Source organism: Schistocerca gregaria, chromosome 3 (genome assembly GCF_023897955.1).
Source record: "Schistocerca gregaria isolate iqSchGreg1 chromosome 3, iqSchGreg1.2, whole genome shotgun sequence".
Taxonomy (NCBI): domain Eukaryota; kingdom Metazoa; phylum Arthropoda; class Insecta; order Orthoptera; family Acrididae; genus Schistocerca; species Schistocerca gregaria.
Window position 1 is genome coordinate 904,783,077 of NC_064922.1, and position 19,977 is coordinate 904,803,053.

At 39.2% G+C, this 19,977-nt stretch overlaps 1 protein-coding gene across 1 annotated transcript in view; it reads left to right on the forward strand.

Moving 5' to 3' along the window:
- Positions 1-19,977, forward strand: part of LOC126355226 (protein bric-a-brac 1-like) — a 208,681-nt gene that overhangs the window by 150,712 nt on the left and 37,992 nt on the right. The window contains exons 6-7 of the mRNA XM_050005485.1: positions 15,758-15,870; positions 15,965-16,052. Coding sequence (XP_049861442.1) covers positions 15,758-15,870; positions 15,965-16,052 — 201 coding nt within the window. The remainder of the gene's footprint in view (positions 1-15,757; positions 15,871-15,964; positions 16,053-19,977) is intronic.

Below are 19,977 nucleotides of genomic sequence, written 5' to 3' on the forward strand. Positions count from 1 at the left end.
GAAGTGATGGTGGGAGGGTTAGTTATGGGTCATGAATCATCCCTGGATAGCACAATTGGTAACAGGATTGCTTCCAAAAGGTAAACTTCCAGGTTCAAGTTTTGGTCCAGTACAGTGTTTTCATCTGCAAACACAGAGTAGTGGATATTCAGAAAAAGAATAGAAGACTGACTCTTACTGTGAAATTGTTTCGAAGTTGTAAGTGGCATTACACAAAATAACAAGGAAGACTAAGTTGTACTTCCTGTCTGTGGATTGTTCTTTCACTGGTTCTGGTATCTGATTGTTAGCAAGGATCCCTACAATTAGACCCTCTTAGAGCTCATTAAATTCTATGTAAACTTCGAGATTTTTGCAGCCACCTCATGATGTATTGTCTAGACATGTCTGTTCAGGGTTCCATGGCCGATGACTGTTTTATTGTTAATATGATTATTTGCCAGCGTGAGTGGCTGACAGAAGTATCCCCCATTGGTCAAGACGGACTGAAGCTGAGCTTGTGGAAGGTATTGTCTGAAGTTCTTTCCGTGGTTTAAACTGTGTTATACATCAGTCAAAGTGAGCTCTTTTTACAACAACTGGAAACCTGTCATTCTCTCCTATCGTGTACAGTTAGTATGCATTGTCAAATTCCCTATTTATATGACCTAATTTCAGAATTTTTTTGAATAAATGGAAAATTCGAGCTTTCCATCCAACCAAATGGGATAGGAATCTGGAAGGAGGTCATGGCGCATAGAGTTTAAAAAAATAATTCAAGCTTATTTAAGAACTGTGCAGATTGTTTGATGTGTTGTGACATATCATGTGTAATTGTACATGTTGCATGATCCTGAAATACATGATGTAGAATAAATTTATTTTAAGTGTTATTTGTTCACATTAGTGTCACTATTGTCCTATAAACATTAGAGCAAATTAGAACATATACCATAGATGAATTTTAAATTCATTTTGTATCTGCATTGTCTTATTTTCTACAATATAAATAATTCCTTTCCTTTATCATTCCCCTCCATTTCTTATGTAATCAGTATCACTTGAATAACTCTTTGTATTGGATAGTATTTTATGGAGGACAATGGCACATGGAAGTTCTTTACCTGCACTGTGTTCCATAATCATTCTTCCTCCTCTCATTTTTACTGTTGCTTTGCACATTTACACATAATTGTATTCAGTGGTTTTTCCTCTTCCTCCGTTCCTTTCTCCTGTTTATGTTCTTATTTGCGGCACGCTCTGTTGTCAGTAGAATGTTGAAAAGCTCATGATCAAACAACCAACTAAAATACAAAAATTTATTTGTAACACATTGATTTGTTATTGTTTGTGTTAGGATACAATATATTAAACAATGGTAAGTCCAGGATGGAATAACAGCAGTATGCCTACCTGCGGGTCTGGGGGTTAGAATAGGCCCAAGGTATTCCTGCCTGTTGTAAGAGGCGACTAAAAGGAGTCTCACATGTTTCGGTCTGTATGTGATTGTCCCCTGTCGGATTTGACCTCCATTCTTCAAAATTTTCCCAAAGAGCGAGCCAGTTGGGGTATGGCACCTTACATGATGCATTGTGTCCATTGTGCGCTGAGACATTTCGCATCCTTCGTCGATGTGGATCTGCATTTCTGCTCATTTTCCAGCTATTGGGCAAAGTCACTCTCCTGAGTGCACTGTCCTCCATCCACTGTGCAGTATCATTTTCTGCGCTAACGATAATAATGGATCTGTTTGCTTGGTTGCACCTGATATCCAGCACAGTAGCCAGTCCGTTGCATTGGGATTCCCAGCAATGGCCATCCTGCCAGATGGCCTTTGCCGTAGGTAGAGCCCCTGGTCGGAGTGGGTGGCATCAGAATGGGTGACGCGCCATGAAGCATAGTACATTGTCTCTTGCTGGTGGACAACCACCAGCAGTCTCTAAGCATTCAAGAGCTCAATTTAATGCATGGAAGTATGGCCCAAAATCGTTCCCTTCCCTGGCCACACCATGGGAGGCCCACTAGGCTAAGGATGGCAACGAAGCTTATTCGCTCCGGTACTTCGTATGTACGAGAGTTGATGGGGAATCTTTCATGTCAAGCCTCAGTTTTTTGTTGGAGCATTTAGAGGACAAGTTGGGAGAGGTGGAGGGCTTGTTCAAAACGCAGTCAGGGTCAGTCTTGATCAAAACAGCATCCTCTGTGCAGTCATGGGCATCACTTGCTTGTGACAAGCTAGGGAATGTATCTCTTACCATCACACCCCTTTAGTGAAATATGGTCCAGGGAATTATATTCCACAAGGACCTTCGTTTGCAGGCTGACGAAGAGCTGCGCGCCAATTTAGAGCAGTGAGGTGTTCTTTTCGGCTGGCGCATCCATCTGGTTTCGAGGGATAATCAGGTTGTAACCAGTGCCTTCATCTTGGCCTTCGAGGGTGACACATGAACTGAGAAGGTCAAGGTAATGGCCTACAGCTGTGATGTCAAGCCATATATCCCTCCCCCAATGCGGTGCTTGAAGTGCTGGAAGTTCGGCCATATGTCTTCTCACTGTACTTCCATCATCACATGTTGAGATTGTGGACATCCATCACATCCCAATACTCCATGTGCCCCACCTCCCATCTGTGTCAACTGCGAAGAGCATCATTCACCTTGCTCGCCAAACTTCAGGATCTTACAGAAAGAGAGGAAAATCATGGAATACAAAACCCTGGACCAAGTGACCTACACTGAGGCTAAGCAAAAATACAAGAGGCCACATCCTGTGTGTATGATATCCACTTACACTGTCCGCTATGATAATGGTTCTAGCACCTTCCATTCCACGGCATACAGGTGGTTCTCAGAGGTGTCAGACTCAACCTGCCTGCTTGATTGGTGGGGGGGGGGGGGGGGAGGGGGGCACTTCCCTCCCTCTGCACCACCTACTTCGAGAGCAACAAACTCCCCCCCCCCCCCCCCCAACCATCACGGACATCAGTCTCCACTTCTCAACCGAAGAAGCGTACACCTTCTTTGGCTCCCTTGGGTCACTCCCTTCCCACGTCCCTACTAGTGGCAAAGCGGACACCCACCAGTGGCTGAAGCAACCACAGGTAACTACTCGTAGGGCTTCACAGTCCTCCTCTGTCCCTGAGACTGAGTCAGTGAAGCCCTCCCAGCCAGAACAGCAGATGTGCAGTGAGAGAAAACCAAAAAGAAAAAGACCCCAAAAAACCCAGACATTGTGGTTGCACCCATACCATCGCTACCTACTAGCTCTGGATCTGAGGATGAAGTGGAGATTCTGGCATCTGCTGAGGACCCAGATCTCTCAGGGCCCTCAGACACAATTGATGTTGATCACACAGGTACTCATCTGGTGGCAGCAGGTGACCCTGAGGCGTAGACAGCCTGATTGTGTGTTTCATGCCTTCCCAATCTCATGAGCACGCCACCCTCCAATGGAATTGTGGCAGTTTTTTCCACCTCCTGGCTGAGATACGTCAACTCTTAAGCTTTACACTTGCTTTCTGCATTGCCCTTCAGGAAACCTGGTTCCCGACAGTGCGGACCCCTGCCCTCCGCGACTATGGGGGATATAACAAGAACTGTAGTGACTATAATAGTGTCAGGTGGAGTTTGTGTCTGTGTCTTAAACTCCGGTATGCAGTCAACCTGTGCCCCTTCACACCACTCTTGAAGCTGTGGCTGCCTGGATAAGGACGACACAGCAAATAACTGTCTACAACGTTTCTTCTTCCAGATGGTGCACTAGCTGCACTGATTGCTCAGCTCCCTACACCTTTCCTGCTTTTGGGGGATTTTAATGCTCATAACCCTATGTGGGGTGACACCATGCATACTGGCAGAGGCAGAGATGTCGAAACTTTACTGTCTCACTTTGACCTCTGCTTCTTTAAATATTGGGGCCCACACAAATTTCAGTGTGGCTCACAGCACTTAATCAGCCATTGATTTATCCCTCTGCAGCCCAGACCTTCTCCCATCTGTCCACTGGTGAGCACATGACGACCTGTGTGGTGGTAGTGACCACTTCCCCATCTTCCTGTCACTCCCCCGGCGTCATGCCCACGGACGCCTACCCAGATGGGCTTTCAAAAACACAGACTAGGAAGCCCTCACCTCTGCTGTCACCATTAAATCTCCCATGCATAGTGCCATCGATGTTGTGGTTGAGCAGGTCATTACACCGATCGTTTCTGCAGCGAAAAATGTGATGCCTCGTCTTTAGGGTACCCCCAGCGAAAGTCAGTACCTTGGTGGTCACCGAAAGTCATTGAGGCAACTGAAGAGTGTTGGCGAGCTCTTCAGCAACATCAACAGCACCCTTCCCTAGACCATCTAACAGCCTTTAAACGGCTCTGTGCCCACGTTCACCAGCTTATAAAAAGACTGAAAAAGTAGTGTTGGGAGAGATATGTCTCGACCATTGGGTGCCGTACGACACCTTCTCAAGTCTGGAAAAAGATCAGACGTGTTTTTGGGTACCAGAACCCAACAGACGTCCCTGGCATTAACATCGGTGGCATGTTATCTACCAACACAAATGTGATTGCCGAGTACTTTGCTCGAGGCTCTGCATCAGAGAATTACCCTCCAGCCTTTCGCATCCTTAAATGGCAGATGGAAATGGAAGGCCTCTCGTTCACTACAGCCCCCTGTGAACCCTGTAATGCCCCATTCACAGAGTGCGAACTCCTCAGCACCCTTGCACATTGTCCCAACACAGCTCCTGGGCCAGATTGGATCCATTGTCAGATGATCAAACATCTCTCATCCAACTACAAGCGACATCTCGCCGTCCTCTTCAACCGGATCTGGTGTGATGGTGTCTTTCCATCGCAATGGCAGGAGAGCACCATCATTCTGGTGCTCAAACCCGGTAAAAACCCGCTTAATGTGGATAGCTAGCAGCCCATCACCCTCACCAATGTTCTTTGTAAGCGGCTGGAACATATGGTGTGTTGGCGGTTGGTTGGGTCCTGGAGTCACATGGCCTCCTGGCTCCGTGCCAGGGTGGTTTCTGCCAGGGTTGCTCTACCACTGATAATCTTGTATCCCTCTAGTCTGCCATCTGAACAGCCTTTTCTAGAGGTCAACAGCTTGACTGTCTTCTTTGATTTATGAAAAGCATATGACACTACCTGCCGATTTCACATCCTTGCCACATTATACGAGTGGGGACTCCGAGGCCTGCTCCCAGTTTTCATCCAGAATATCCTATTGCTTCGTACTTTCCGTGTTGGTGCCTCCCATAGTCCCTTCCCCCCACCCCTCCCCCCTTCCATATCCAGGAGAATGGGGTCCCGCAGGGCTCTGTATTGAGTGAATCTCTATTTTTAGTGGCCATTAGCGGTCTAGCAGCAGCAGCTGTAGGGCTGTCTGTCTCACCTTCCCTGTATGCAGACGACTTCTGCATTTTGTACTGCTGCACCAGTACTGGTGTTGCTGAGCCATTTACAAGATGGAGCCCATGGTTTCCAGTTTTCGACCGCAAAATCGCAAATTATGCACTTCTGTTGGCATCGGACTGTTAATCCGGAACCAGAACTTTACCTTAATGATGATCCACTCACTGTAGTGGAGATATATCAATTTTTAGGACTGTTGATAGTCACCTTAATTAAGTTTATTGTGTAGAGTGATAATACTGTCACCAGAAATACCTGATCAGTTCTCACAATTAAAACATAAGGAAAGGATTGGAGGAAGGGACTATTTGATCATACTACAAATAAAAGTCTAGGGTACTAGGAGTTGACAACTTGAAGCTTGGAATAATCCAAGAAAGTTACTCATTGAAATGCAATAAGGATGAGCTCTACTTATCGTATTTCCCAGGGCACAAGATGCATTTGCATAAAAGATGCACCCCACTTTAAAGATGTTAAAAAAGAGGGAAAAAGGTTTCTCACATAATGCATCTGCTGCAAAATAATCATAGCACATACATACATGTACACCAAACATCTACGCAATATAACTAGGAAAAAGTTCTCACCTTGTAATTTTCATCCTCAGATTTGCAACATTCACACTCAGAGCTGAAGGAAGAAATACTTGAAGCCGCCATGTCAAAATCTGACTCCCCATACAATAAATTATCCTCTGCAGCTTCCAGTGCATTACCAGGGTGTATATGCCCTGTGAAGAATCCAGGGATTTTTTCATCTCGGGAAAAATCCAGGAAATACAGAGAAATTTTGTAGGATTCCAGGAATTTTCCATTATTTTAATTTTCAATTAATTTTCTATAATTTTGAGTTTAAGAACAGATACTCTAACAGAGAATTTGACTTTACCCCACTACTGCAGCGATAAAATATAAACGCGGGGGGGGGACATTGGTTGGACATAAAGTGCACTATTTACACCAACAAAATACAGTGCATGTACAAGCATCTGCGACAGCAAAATGTGTCAAAGGCTTTAGGACAAAGATTATGTAGTACTTTGTAACAACAAACTTCTTTCAAAGAGCATTATGTTACAAGAGTCTCGCCAGAATGTGTTGTTTTTTGGCTGGGAGTGCCAGGAAGTCCTATGCTTCTGTATAAAACCTGCACTACTGAAAGGATTGATATGTTTTACAGCTCCAAGGGAAAGTATATTATTACTTAACGTGGAAAAATTTACTTTCATCCAGGTTATAGTGCATTTTTACCAAGAAGAGAGAGTGTATTTTTAACCCCCCGCCACACCCACCCAGGAAGAAACTTCCACTTGGGAAAAATACCCTCTCCCTAAAACCCACATCCTTCACTCTTTCCTGACGAAGCAACCGCCGGTTGCGAAAGCTTGAAATTTTAGGTGTGTGTTTGTGTGTTATTTTATTGTGCCTGTCTACCGGCACTTTCCCGCTTGGTAAGTCTTGGAATGGTCTTTTGATACACGCATACAATGGTTGAAGTAAACTACTTAGCCCTCTTTGACCTGCCGCTAACGGAGTCTTCAAGTCATTCAGTGTATTTTTAACATCTTCTGTTCAGTGAGAACGAAACTGATCCTGTACTAACATACGGGCTTCTTCAGTGGGCCTCCAGATTGCCTAGTCCAAATTTTATCTACCCACAACCTCATTCCTCCTCCATCTACCCAACCTGTATGATGTATATGGACATTACTCCTTTCGGCAATTATTCCTTAGGAAGCATCTTTCTTTTAGAAGTCCAAAGTGGCAGCAATATTTTCCCATTAACACAGCAGGAGAAAAAAAGACCTGTGTAATGGGGCTTTCCATGCTCTGAAGTTTTAAGAATATTGCTTTTTGTGTCCTTGGAATACACAGTTCTATTCTAAGGCACATTAAAGATTAGGGAAATGTCATCAATCCTTCCAGTTTGTGAAAGTTCAAAATTTTGCTGTTTTGTGACTCTGTTGTTTCTCTTTTCCTTGTATTACCAACAAAGCAATGTAGTTCAGCAATTTGTTCTTTGTACTTGGCTTGCGACTGCTGTGATATTTTTGTCTTGGTCCACCTACAAAGCCAATACCTCTTCATAAATCTTGAATACCAAGATGACCCAGTAAAGTTGACAATCCCTTTGTCAGTGGATCTTGCTTTTACTTGACAAATGCTCATTTTTGTAGAAACACACATTTGTATTTGAGCATATTTTTGAAGGGGAAAAAGTGCATTTTACATGTTGACAAATATAGTAAGTAAAGCTACCGGCCCCTAGAAAAATGTACAAGCCCTACCAATTCAACCAAAATATCAATAAAACATATAAATGCCCTGCCCCACGAAAGTTACATAAATTATACATTCTGTATCGACCCTGTGGAAAAGTAAGCCCTTCCAGGTATGGATATTCAGGCAAATGTTCCCCTCGAAAACTTTCTTAAAGTTTTACACAAATTTCACCTCATATCGCCCGAAAGATCTTTCCAACCTGCCCCCCCCCCCCCCCCCCACTCGTGTGAGTGTGTTTGGGGGGTGGGGGCAGAGTGTGAATGAACTATATAAATAAAATATAGAGGATATTCTTTACATCTGATATCAGCAATCCAGAGTATATATAAAAATATAATGGGTGATTCAAAAGTTTCCATTTGAGGGCGTTGCTGCAGCATAGCTACAATGTCGCACATCTCCGATGTGAGCATGTAAACAAGGGATTAGCGTAGCATCTGGCACTTTCCTATGCAAGTGTGCGAGTGCAGTAAAAGCGGGAATGTGAACTATGGCAATAACATTGCCATATACATCCAAGTAGGACCAATGTGCAGTTATTTTCTTGCCTGCTGAAGGGCAAACACTGCTGGCTAAGGTACAGCATAAAAAGGACTATATTCATTTCCAGCCAGCCATTGTCAAGAACTGTGTTTAAGAGAAATTAGTGGATTCAGTCCATGTTACAAGGAAGTGCACCACTGATGCTCTACATTCCACATAAATGCCGTATCATAAAATAATTCATAAACTTGTGTTGTCTGCACCACACCAGTGTGTAATTAGCAGCAGCACAAATCAAACTAACACTAACACCCAAGTGAAGTTTAAATGACTGGTTCAGTTGATACATGGGCATTAGGTCCATCAGTTCATTTCAGTAATTGATTGCTGTTAATGAGAATTTTAAAATTTGATTTAAATTACTGTCAATTGTTTACATGAGATGATGAATGTAGGCTGTACTAGTTTGAAATTGCATTGGTAACACTAAGCTGATTCTTATTTTAGTATCACTTGATACTGCACTGGATTACAGTAAGAATTACTTTTTTTCTACCAAAAAAAACTTTCTCTCTCTCTCTCTCTCTCTCTCTCTCTCTCTCTCTCTCTCTCTCTCTCTTTTCAAACAAACACAGAGATGTATTTAGGGGAAACATTTATTATGTTGCTGTGGAGGTCAGATTGTTGTAACATGCAGTTGTATGTGACACATTGGGTCAATCCATATGAAGTGGTTCAGTGATGGTTGCTTGACCATTTTTAAATATTTTATTTTTTATATGTGATTGCCCTATATTTGAGAAGTTCAGAACAGTTTTTTAAAATAATTTATCTTGCACCTTTACTGGATGGTGGCCAATTATTATTATTATTATTATTATTATTATTATTTTTTTTTATTTTTTTTTTTTTATTTTTTTTATTTTTTTTTTTTTTTTTGTGCGCGATGATTTTTCAGTCAGGAGACATTGGCAAAAATTTGAATATCTCTGCACTGGGTTAAGTTACAGCATCATAATTGACATGATTGTTTTTTAAAAAGTGTACTCTGCAACATTGTCTCATTGTCTATTACACACAATACCCTAAATTCAAAAATAACCAGTCAAAATCACCTCCCAAGTTTGGTATCCAAATTTTTAAAAATCCTCTTTTTAGGCTCAAAAATAACAAACAGAGTGATTTATGAGAGTCTATTTTTTCCTGTAGTTAAATATCATACACTACTAGCCTCATATAGAGCAAGAACAGTTAACAAATGTTTCCTTAATATTTTATTAATTTTTGAAATTTGAAAATTTTCGTTTTTAGTAAAGTTTGGGTTAGTTATCTCAGGTGGGATTGAATATAAACATATTATTTTTGCACAGTTTGTACACATATATGATAGCAACATACTGTAAAAATTTCAACATTGATATCTGACTGTGTATAAAGATATGAGTTTTTGAAAATGAGGAAATATTCACATTACACCTGATCTTATGGCTGTTTCCTATTTAAATGGTTTATTGTTTCATTGTAATGAAATTTAATTGTGACATATATTTAGTTAACACTATTACCCAGTATTCATTTAGTTTATTAATTTTTAATAATGCAATATTATACAATAGGAGCTTTCGCTTTTGTTCTATTGTAATAAAAATGCCCATTGACGTTTAGGTTTATTGTCAATAAAGAAGTACATTATTGCTGGGTGTGGCATTTTTATAGTCAGTCTGTTCTGAAACCTCTGTTAGAGTGGATGTACATACTTCAACGAGAGTGTAGAATGTGTTATGCACTTTGTTCTGTGTGTAATTTGTAATTAATTTTGAGAGATTAACTGGAATGTAATAACATGGATGAACAAGTGCTTTGTTGGACAGATAGCAAGTGGAGTGTGTCACAAAACAGTTTACAGTTCAGTTTCAAAAAATTTGAAAAATGTAAATGACTTTGATGAAGTTAGACAAACTTCATTTAAATTTCGAGTTAAGTTCTTCTGTAACATCAGTGTGTGAGTATCATTAGAAGAAATATATTCTGAAGTACCACCACATTTTTGAAAGATCCACTTAAAGTTCATAGAAATCCCATTACGAAAGGTTTGAGGGAAATTAAACTTGGACATTTGTCCTTGTTGTGTGAGAGTGAAACAGCTTCCCAAGTGAAACGTAATGTAATTCCTGGAAATCCCCTGCGCCCAAATTGTTACTCAAAAATATTTGCTGTGAATCCAGAACCAGAATAATGTAACCTTGTTAATGACATTTATATTCCTAATGAGGAAGGTGTTAGCATATTGGATTTTGCTTGTTCTAAGTTAGAGGTACCTCCTGCTTCAAAAACAATAAAATTAAGTAGCAGAAAAAAAAGCAGCTATTGAAAATAAAGTACAACAAATTTCAGACAAAATTAGAAAAGACTTGGAATCGGGCTTTAATAATACAGATACCACAATTATTTCTAAAGAAGAAGAAAACCTACCACCAACATCATCTGACACTGAATATTTGAGCTTAATAGAGAAATTAAAAATTAAATGTTCAGTGACATCTAAAGAGGAAAGAGTTAAAATTTTGAAGTTTGCTCCCTGACTCATGGTCAAGAGAAAAAAATTGTTTATGAATTCAACATTTCTAATTGTTCAGTTAAACTAACCCGAAAATTAGTGAAAGAACAAGGCATTCCTCCAGTTTTAGGAAAGAAGAAGGGAGTAGGTATAAGTGAAGAAATAATTAAACAGATCCAGCAGTTTTTTGAGGATGGTGAAAACAGTAGAATGTGCCCAGGTTGTAAATATAGCAAAAGAGTTGTCATAAATGGAGTTAAAGTAACAAAGCAGAAAGGACTAGTGCTGTCAGATTTAAATGGACTTTATGTAGCTTTCAAAAATTCTCATCCTGAATGCAAAATTGGAAGGTCAAAATTTTGTGACTTTCACCCTGAGTGGTGTATTTTGGCTAGATCCTCAGGGATACACTCTGTATGTGTTTGTTTATATCATCAAAATGTCAAACTGATGATAGCAGATGCAAAACTCAGTGATCTTAACTACAAAAAGTTACTAGATTTAATGATCTGTGACATTAAGAATTATGACTGCATGATGAGTTTGTGTTATAAATGCCCTGGTAAGGAAACCATTATCGAATTGTTGCACAATTATGATGAGGAAATGCCAGGCAGTATTACCTTCAAACAACTGACAGGGCAGAAATGACAACAGTGGTTAAATCTCAGGAAGAATACTTGGAATCTTTAATCAATAACTTACAAAAACTCAAAAGTCACCACTATGTTTCTAAAACCCAAAGTAAGGTTTTGACAGACAAAAAAGCACAACTGAATGCATAGTGCTAGCTGATTTTGCAGACAATTTTACTTTTGTAATTCAGGATACAATACAAGGGTACCACTGGGTCAATGACCAGGCAACAGTGCAGCCTTCTCTATTTTAAAAAGGAGAAAGATGAAGTTAGCAGTTCTTCAATTTGCATTCTAAGCGGCTACTTGAAGCACAACACTTTGGCTGTACATATGTTTCAAAAGTATGTAATAAATTACATAATAGAAAATTTTCTCATGGTTGAGAAGCTGATATACTTTTCAGATGGAAGTGGTTGTCAGTATAAGAACAAAAATAATGTTTCAAATCTGTGCAACTACAAAGCAGACTTTGGGTTGGAGGCTGAATGGCACTTTTTTGCATCTTGCCATGATGAAAGTGCATGTGATGGAGTAGGAGATACAACAAAATGTGAAGTAAGTAAAGCCAGCCTACAAAGATAAACCACAGACCAAATTCTCACAGTACAGGACATGTATGTGTTTTGCAAGGATAATATTTAAGGCGTTACCTATTTTCTGATCAAGAAAGAAGAAGTGATTCTGCATAAGAAAACAACACTTCAAACCAGATTTGGAAACTGTATAGCAATAAAAGGAGCAAGGCATTTCCACAAATTCCTTGGCATTGCAGAAAACTTAGCTTGATGCTATGTAACATCTGAAACTGAAATTTATGAGTATTGTTGTGTCAGTAAAATTACATCTCTGTCTTTATCGTTGAATGACATAGTGGCAGGTGTGCATGGTGGACAGTGGTGGCTTGCAGAGGTTGAAAGAATAAGTTTGGAAAACAATGATGTTTTTGTGCACTTTTACCATCCTGGGCCCAAGAACATCATTCAAGAAATCTACTAGTGACAAAGTTTGGATACCAATGAAAAATGTTTTAAGGAAACTTTCAATGCTTGAACTTGCCACAGCAACTGGGAGGTCTTAGTCTGTATCACAGAAGCTGTCTGAAGAAATAAGTGTTCTTAACATTCACCACCAGGTTTAGGAACAGTCGCATCTTGTAGGATGTTAATTGAAAATATTTATTTTAAGTATGACAAAATAATACAAATGTTAATTTCAGTGATGTTTCTACGTTTTGTATATAGCTCAGTACCTTACTTCAATAATAATTGATTATATCCTGCCAATATCACACATAAATAGGTAACAGCCATAAGATCTGGTGTAATGTAAATTATCTCCTAATTTCCAAAGTTCATATCTTTGTTCACAGTCAGATATCAATGTTGAAATTTTTAAAAATTTTCAAATTTCAAAAGTTCATAAAAAATTAAGGAAACATTTGTAAGTGTTGTTTGTTGCTCCATATAAGGCTAGCAGTGTATGATATCAAACTATAGCAAAAAAATAGAGACCCATAAATCACTCCTTGTTTGTTATTTTTGAACCTAAAAATTGTATTTTTGAGAATTTGGATACCAAACTTTGAAGGTCATTTTGACTGGTTATTTTTGAATTTAGGGTATTTTGTGTAATAGACAATGTTATAGAGATTAGATTAGATCTACTTTCATTCCAATTGATCCGTAGTGAGGAGGTCCTCCAGGATGTAGAACATCTCAGGAAAACAATAATAACCCCCCCCCTCCCAATGAACAGTATGTGAAAGAATCATTTTACAAACACTAATGCACTGAATTTAAAATAAGAAAGTGTTTTTTATAAGGTAATAACCATGTAATAGAACTACTATAATACTTATTTACAATGAACACATTACTGCACTGAAATGGTGCAGAAGTTAGATTGTACTTACACACAGACACACACACAAGTCAGTTTGTTCTACTGAAAAATTCATTAATGGAGTAGAAGGAGGTGGCCACCAATAAATCCTTTAGGTTTCTCTTAAACAATTTCATTGGTTGTTAAGCTTTTTATGGCTGCTGGCAAGTTATTGAAAATGTGTGTTGCTGAATAATGCACACCTTTTTGTACAAGAGTAAGTGACTTTCAAACCTTGTGAAGAATATTCTTATTTCTAGTATTGATTCTATGAGTTGAGCTGTTGGTTTGAAAACATGAAATATTTTTAATGACAAATTTCATTAAGGAATAAATATATTGGGAAGCAATAGTTAGTATCCCTAGTTCCCTAAACAAGCTTCTGCAGGACGTTCTTGAGTTCACACCACTTATAACTCTTACTGGACGTTTTTATGCCCGGAAAACTTTAGCTTGGCTTGATCAATTACTCAAAAAAATATGACATTATGGAATGAAAGTAAGCATAGTATGCCAGCTTTTGCATTTTTGTATCCCCTATGTCTGGCACAATTTGCATTGCAAATAGAGATTTGTTAAGACGCTTCAGCAGTTCTGTGCTGTTTTCATCCCAGTTGAATTTATTATCAAGTTGTAATCCCAAGAATTTAACCCTCTCCACTTCTTCTATCTGCTTGTCATTGTATGTTAGGCATATACTTGTGGGACACCCCTTTCAAGTTCTGAACTGAACCTCATGTAGTGTGTTTTTTCAAAGTTCAGTAACAAAGAATTGGTTAGGAACCAGTGATAAATGTCCATAAATATTTTATTAGCCGAACTTTCTAAGACTACATTTGATTTTCTATTTATTTCAATGTCTGTATCATTGGCAAACAAAATGAACATGGCATCGGTAGTGTTATTGATGAAAGATCATTGATATACACAAGAAAAAGTAAGGGCCCGAAAATGGAACCTTGTGAGACCCCGCACGTAATTAGTTCCCAGTTGGATGATGCCTGATAGCTTAATACATATCTCTTTCCTAATAACACCCTTTGTTTCCTGCCAGAAATATAAGATTTGAACCATTTTGCAGAATTTCCTGTTACACCATAATATTCTAATTTGCTTAAAAGGATATTGTGATTTGCACAGTCAAATGCCTTTGTCAGATCACAAAATATACCAGTTGCCTGCAGTTTTTTGTCTAATGAATTAAGCACATTATCACTGTATGTATAGATAGCCTTCTCAATATCAGAACCCTTTAGAAATACAAACTGCGACTTTGACAGTATGTTATTTGTGTTAAGATGGCTATAAAGTCGATTGTACATTACTTTTTCTAAAATTTTTGAGAATAATGACAAAAGTGAAATTGGATGGAAATTTAATGCTATTTCTTTATCTCCCTTCTTAAACAGTGGCATGACTTCAGCATATTTTTAACCATTCAGGAAATATTCCACTGATAAACGACTGGTTACATAGATAGCTTAATATGTTACTTAACTCAGAATTACATTCTTTAATTAACTTTGTTGATATTTCATCATACCCACTAGATGTTTTTGATTTTAAAGATTTTATGGTGGACATTATTTCTGCTGAGGTAGTTAAAGTCAAATTCATATTATTGAAGTTACTTGAAATGCCTGGTCTGAGGCATTCCATAGCAGCATGTACAGAACCTGACAACCCCACCTTTTCAGTTACAGCTATAAAATGTTTGTCAAAGAGTTCTGCAACACTACACACATCTGTAACCAATGTATCATTTACTCTTAATGCTATTTGTCCCTCTTCATGTCTGGTTCTACCTGTCTCCTCCTTCACTATATCCCATATTGTCTTTATTTTGTTATCTGATACGACTATCGTTTTCTTGTAATATATTTGCTTTGATGTCTGTATTACAGTCTTTAATATTTTACAGTATCTCTTGTAATGCGGTATAGCATCAACATCAGAATTGTTTCGGGTTGACAGATAAAGTTTCCTTTTTGTTTTACAAGTTATCCCTATTCCTTGAGTAATCCATGGCTTCTTTGTAGACTTTGCTCTAACCTTGGTTAGTTTTGTGGGGAAAACAGTGTACAAATAAAGCAAGCACTTTATTAGCAAAACTGTTATATTTTTCATTCATGACATGAGTACTGTAAACATTACTCCAGTGAATGTCTCTAAGGAGTGTCCTAAAATAATCAGTTTTTGGCTTATTAACTACCCTCTTGATCTCAAATTTAACAGAGGACACTTCTCTAAAATAACTTAACCCAGTGCAGTGATATTCATATTTTTGCTCATGTCTCTAAACTGGAACATCGTCGCGTACTTACAAATGAAAATGGCCGCCACTCAGTAAAGGTGCAAGATAAATTATTTAAAAAAAGCTGTTTTGAACTTTTCAATTATAGGGTAATCACATATTAAAAAAATTAATGTATTTAACAATGGTCAAGCAACCAACTTAATTTCTACATGTGCATGTTTTGTTTGTACTTCAAATAAATTTACCTTTTGTTTTCAGAAAGTTCTGGCGTTGGTTGTGATGAACAAGGAAATGTGAAGGTGAAGTTTGAAACTCTCCGTGCTATGGAGCAGGCTGATACAATAGATATTGATAGCCACATGTCAGAGCGGGTAAGTCTTTCTTCTTTCTCATTTCTTCTTCTGCTTTTTCCTTCTTATTCACCCTAATTGTTGTCTATAAAACTATAAATTTGCTATGTTTTAGAATGTGGGGGAGGAGGATCACACAATGCACACGATGATGATTACCCCAGAGCTTCTAGGCCTCATACCCTCCTCTTCAGGACATTCTGGTACGTAGTCAGCAGTTTGTTCACCTCTCAGTATTATATGCCATAACAGTGTACCGACTTTAGACCTGGCTCTATACACTGATGAGCCAAAATGTTGTGACTACTGACTACCAGGAGACAGTAAGTACCTGGTGTCATTGCAGACAAGTGACATGGCCAAATAAAAATGTATAAATGGAGAAGAAATGAATGGAAAAACTGACATCAGCATCTTTCACTTGGTGCCTACCAATGAGCATCTCAAAAACTGCAAAGTTGCTCTGCTGTTCATGTGACACTGTCATGAGAATCTCTTTAAAGTGTTTGAAGGATAATGAAACCACATGGAAGTGACAAGATATTGGACACACACACACACACACACACACACACACACACACACACACACTTCATCACAAAAAGTGAAGGTTTGCACACTCTGTAAAGCAGGATAGGTAGCAATATGTGGTAAATCCGACAGCAGGGTACAGTACTGCCACAGGCACAAGTGTTTCAAAGCCCACCACTCAGCAGTTGGGGCTCTGAAGCAAATGTCCCCTATTTGTTAACTCAATAATTCACCAATCATGATTGCAGTGGTCATGGGGTCCTTGAGAATCACATTCCTTGTTACATTAGATAGATGATTGTGTCTAACTTTGTTGTCATCCAGGTGAATGGCTGCCCGAAGCATGCACTGCCCCACAGACACAGGTCGGTGGGGGGGGGGGGGGGGGGGGGCAGTATCATCCAACCATCTCAACCCCTGTGGTGAGACCTGTGGTATAGTGGTGTGCACATAGTAAACCTGGGTGGTGAGAAGATATGCAGTGGCAAGAAGCAATGTACCACGTGATGCTTCATCCAATAGCATCATTATGCCATTTCTGCCTTTAGCACACACAAGGAGAGCGTGTGAAATATTTAGCCTTGATTTTCATGTTAGTTTAGATTTGTTGAAGTTACCTAACCACTGTATTATTCAGTGTGGGTGGTGGGCGCTAATGACCATTGTAGTTGTGCGCCCTAAAACCATAAAAAAAAAAGAAAGTGTGGGTGGCATAGAGTAAACGGAACAAGTACTGTCTTAAGAAGTGATACGGATAGTTTTCTGAACATATAAATTCAGCTAATAAAGTCAAAAAGCAGGAACTGTGTGTGTGTGTGTGTGTGTGTGTGTGTGTGTGTGTGTGTGTTTTACTCACACCTTTGTTGCCAGTTACCAGGGTAGGCAACAACTGGAGCATGAGGTGTGGGACAAAGCCTGTGAACACACTGGTGATGCTGAAAAGTATTCATCTCTCTCTGCATAGAATGCATCATGCTGCTGCCGTATTATGTGCATGCCACTACAGTAATTGAATCCACTCTTAAGGCTTTGGGCTATGTGAACATTATTGCAGACAACCTGCATTCCTTCATGCTTGATATCCTTCACAGTGGATACAGCATCTTCCAGCAAGATAACTAACTGTCTTATGTCACAAGGCCAGAATCATTATACATGAGGAGCATGATAGTGAACTCGGATTGATTTCTTGGCCACCAAATTCACCTTGTCTGAAGCTGACGGAATACTTCTGGGACACTTAACAGGCACCAGCTTCACATTAATAAACTTACCTGCCCATAATTTACAGGAATTGCACAACCTTCCATAGACCTTCGGTGCCACATACCTTCAGAAACCTACCGAGGACATGTTGAATCCATGCCTACAAACTCATAGCTGTATTGCGTTCCAATGGTGGATCAGCAAGTTAATAAGCAGATGGTCACAATGTTTTGGGCCAAACATTGTATAGCCACAGTACTTATGAGCAGATATAAATAAATGAGGCAGTATACGCAATTACTGCCAAAATTTGTTCCTCCTCCCATACGCTCCTTCTTTGCCTAGGCTATTTCAGAGAGCTCATGTGATAAGCATATGTAACAATATTGATATTGTAGTATGATGTTTCAGAACAAAGGCTGCTGCCTTGACCAAGAAATAATGATCAAAAGGAAAATCATTTATGAGATGCTATTATCCAAGTTTTTAATGTCTTAGGTTGTGCCAATAGGAATTTTTTACAAAATACCAGAAGATGTAGTTTTTCTCAAAGCTTCATGCAAGCAGCTTGTCCTCAATAGAAATCATTGTGATGTTATAGTACTTAAAGAAGTGATACAAACCATATAACTACTAACTTGACCATTGGCACCTGGTCAGTATTAAATATGTAATAGGATCTAACCCAGTGTAAGTCCCCTATAAGTACACTGTATGATCAAAAGTATCTGAATACCAGTATGTAATGCGGATTTGGCCACCAAATGACACAATAGGCCGACGTACCAGTATAAAAGGAGGTGGGCAGTATTGTGTTGTCAGTAGAGAAGCAGCAACAGCAATGGGTCAGGAAAGCTTAGTAACTTTGAATGTGGATTAGTCATTGGGTGCCCATCAGGAGCACTTCAACACTTCTAAAGTAGCCCAAGTTGACTGTTGGTGATGTGATTTTGAAGTGAAATTGCAAAGGAACAACCACAGCTAAACCAAGACCAGGCAGGCCCCACGTGTTGTCGGATAGAGACCATCGAGCATTGCTAAGGGTGGTTGCAACAAACTTGTAAAAAATCTGTGGTAGCAATCACCCGTGCTACCAGCAGTCTAGCTAGCTCAGTGAATATGTGCAGGGAGTGAACATTTTGGAGACCAAGTCTAAGCATAACTCAGCTTGCAACTTTGTGTTAAAAAGGGTGCAGCGGAGTATAGGTCGGACGCAATTTTCTCGATGCACGAGCCACCTATTGTTCAAAAACTGGACTCATTTCGTATAAGGACAAAGTAAAGATATCTGACAACCTGCTCCGGGATTGCCCTATGTTGTCAGTTTCTAGAATTATTTTGAAAGAAACATTAGTGAATGTAACAACTGCTGTCATAAATGTCTGAGTCAATATGATAGTATCGACTCAATTTCGTGTCTTTATTCATAAGGTTTTACAGTTTACTGTAATTCTGCAGCAAAAACATCACATTTGTTGAGTGAGCAAGAAATTTTATAAGCTTAAGAGGAAGAAATTGCTCAGTAACTCATCTTGCACTTCTTTGGGAGTTTTGGAAGGAAAATTATATTTTCTGTGACCTTTATTTTTGGAATTTGTAATCAATAAAAGAATTAAAGTAAATATGAAAAATAAATCTTGAAGATTGGCCCTTTTTTAGTATGTATTGGTCTTGAAGATACATCATTTACATATTTGCCAGTGATGCTTTAAATAACGACATAAATGGCTGGTTTTCTAGACCCAACATTCTTCTAAGTGGCTGGTCTCCAAAGTGTTAAAAGAATGGGGTACAGTGTTCCAACAGCTCCTCATAAGCCACAAATTTCTATAGTCAATGCTAAGTGACACTTGAAGTGGTGTAATGAGCAATGCGACTGGGCAGTAGATGTGTAGAAGTGAGTGATTTGAAATAACCCTTTGAAATTCCAATGCAAGGCGTTTGGTTCGACAAATAATTGCAGAACATTACATGCCATCATCTAGTGCGAGCAGTGAAGTATGGAAGAGATGGTATGACATTGGCACGTTTTTCAAGGTTATGGAGTGATCGCCTTATTGCGCTCAAAAAAATTCAAGTTCAGATCAATATATACATATTTTGCGGCATTGTGTACTGCGTGCTGTAGAGAAACAGTCTGGGGCATGTCATTGGACCTTGTCATAAACCGGTGTCTTTGAGGCAGTTGTTCGTGGACAAGAAATTATTGAAATGGACTGTCCTTCACAGAGTCCCAACCTGAACCCAGTGGAATACCTTTGGGATGAGATGGAACATCATCTTCACTTTAGACCCCATTGACCAACATCACTACCCTCTCTGGTTCCAGCTCTTGAGGAAGAATGGGCTACCATTTCTCTAAATATATTTATACGTCTTATTTCAAGTGTT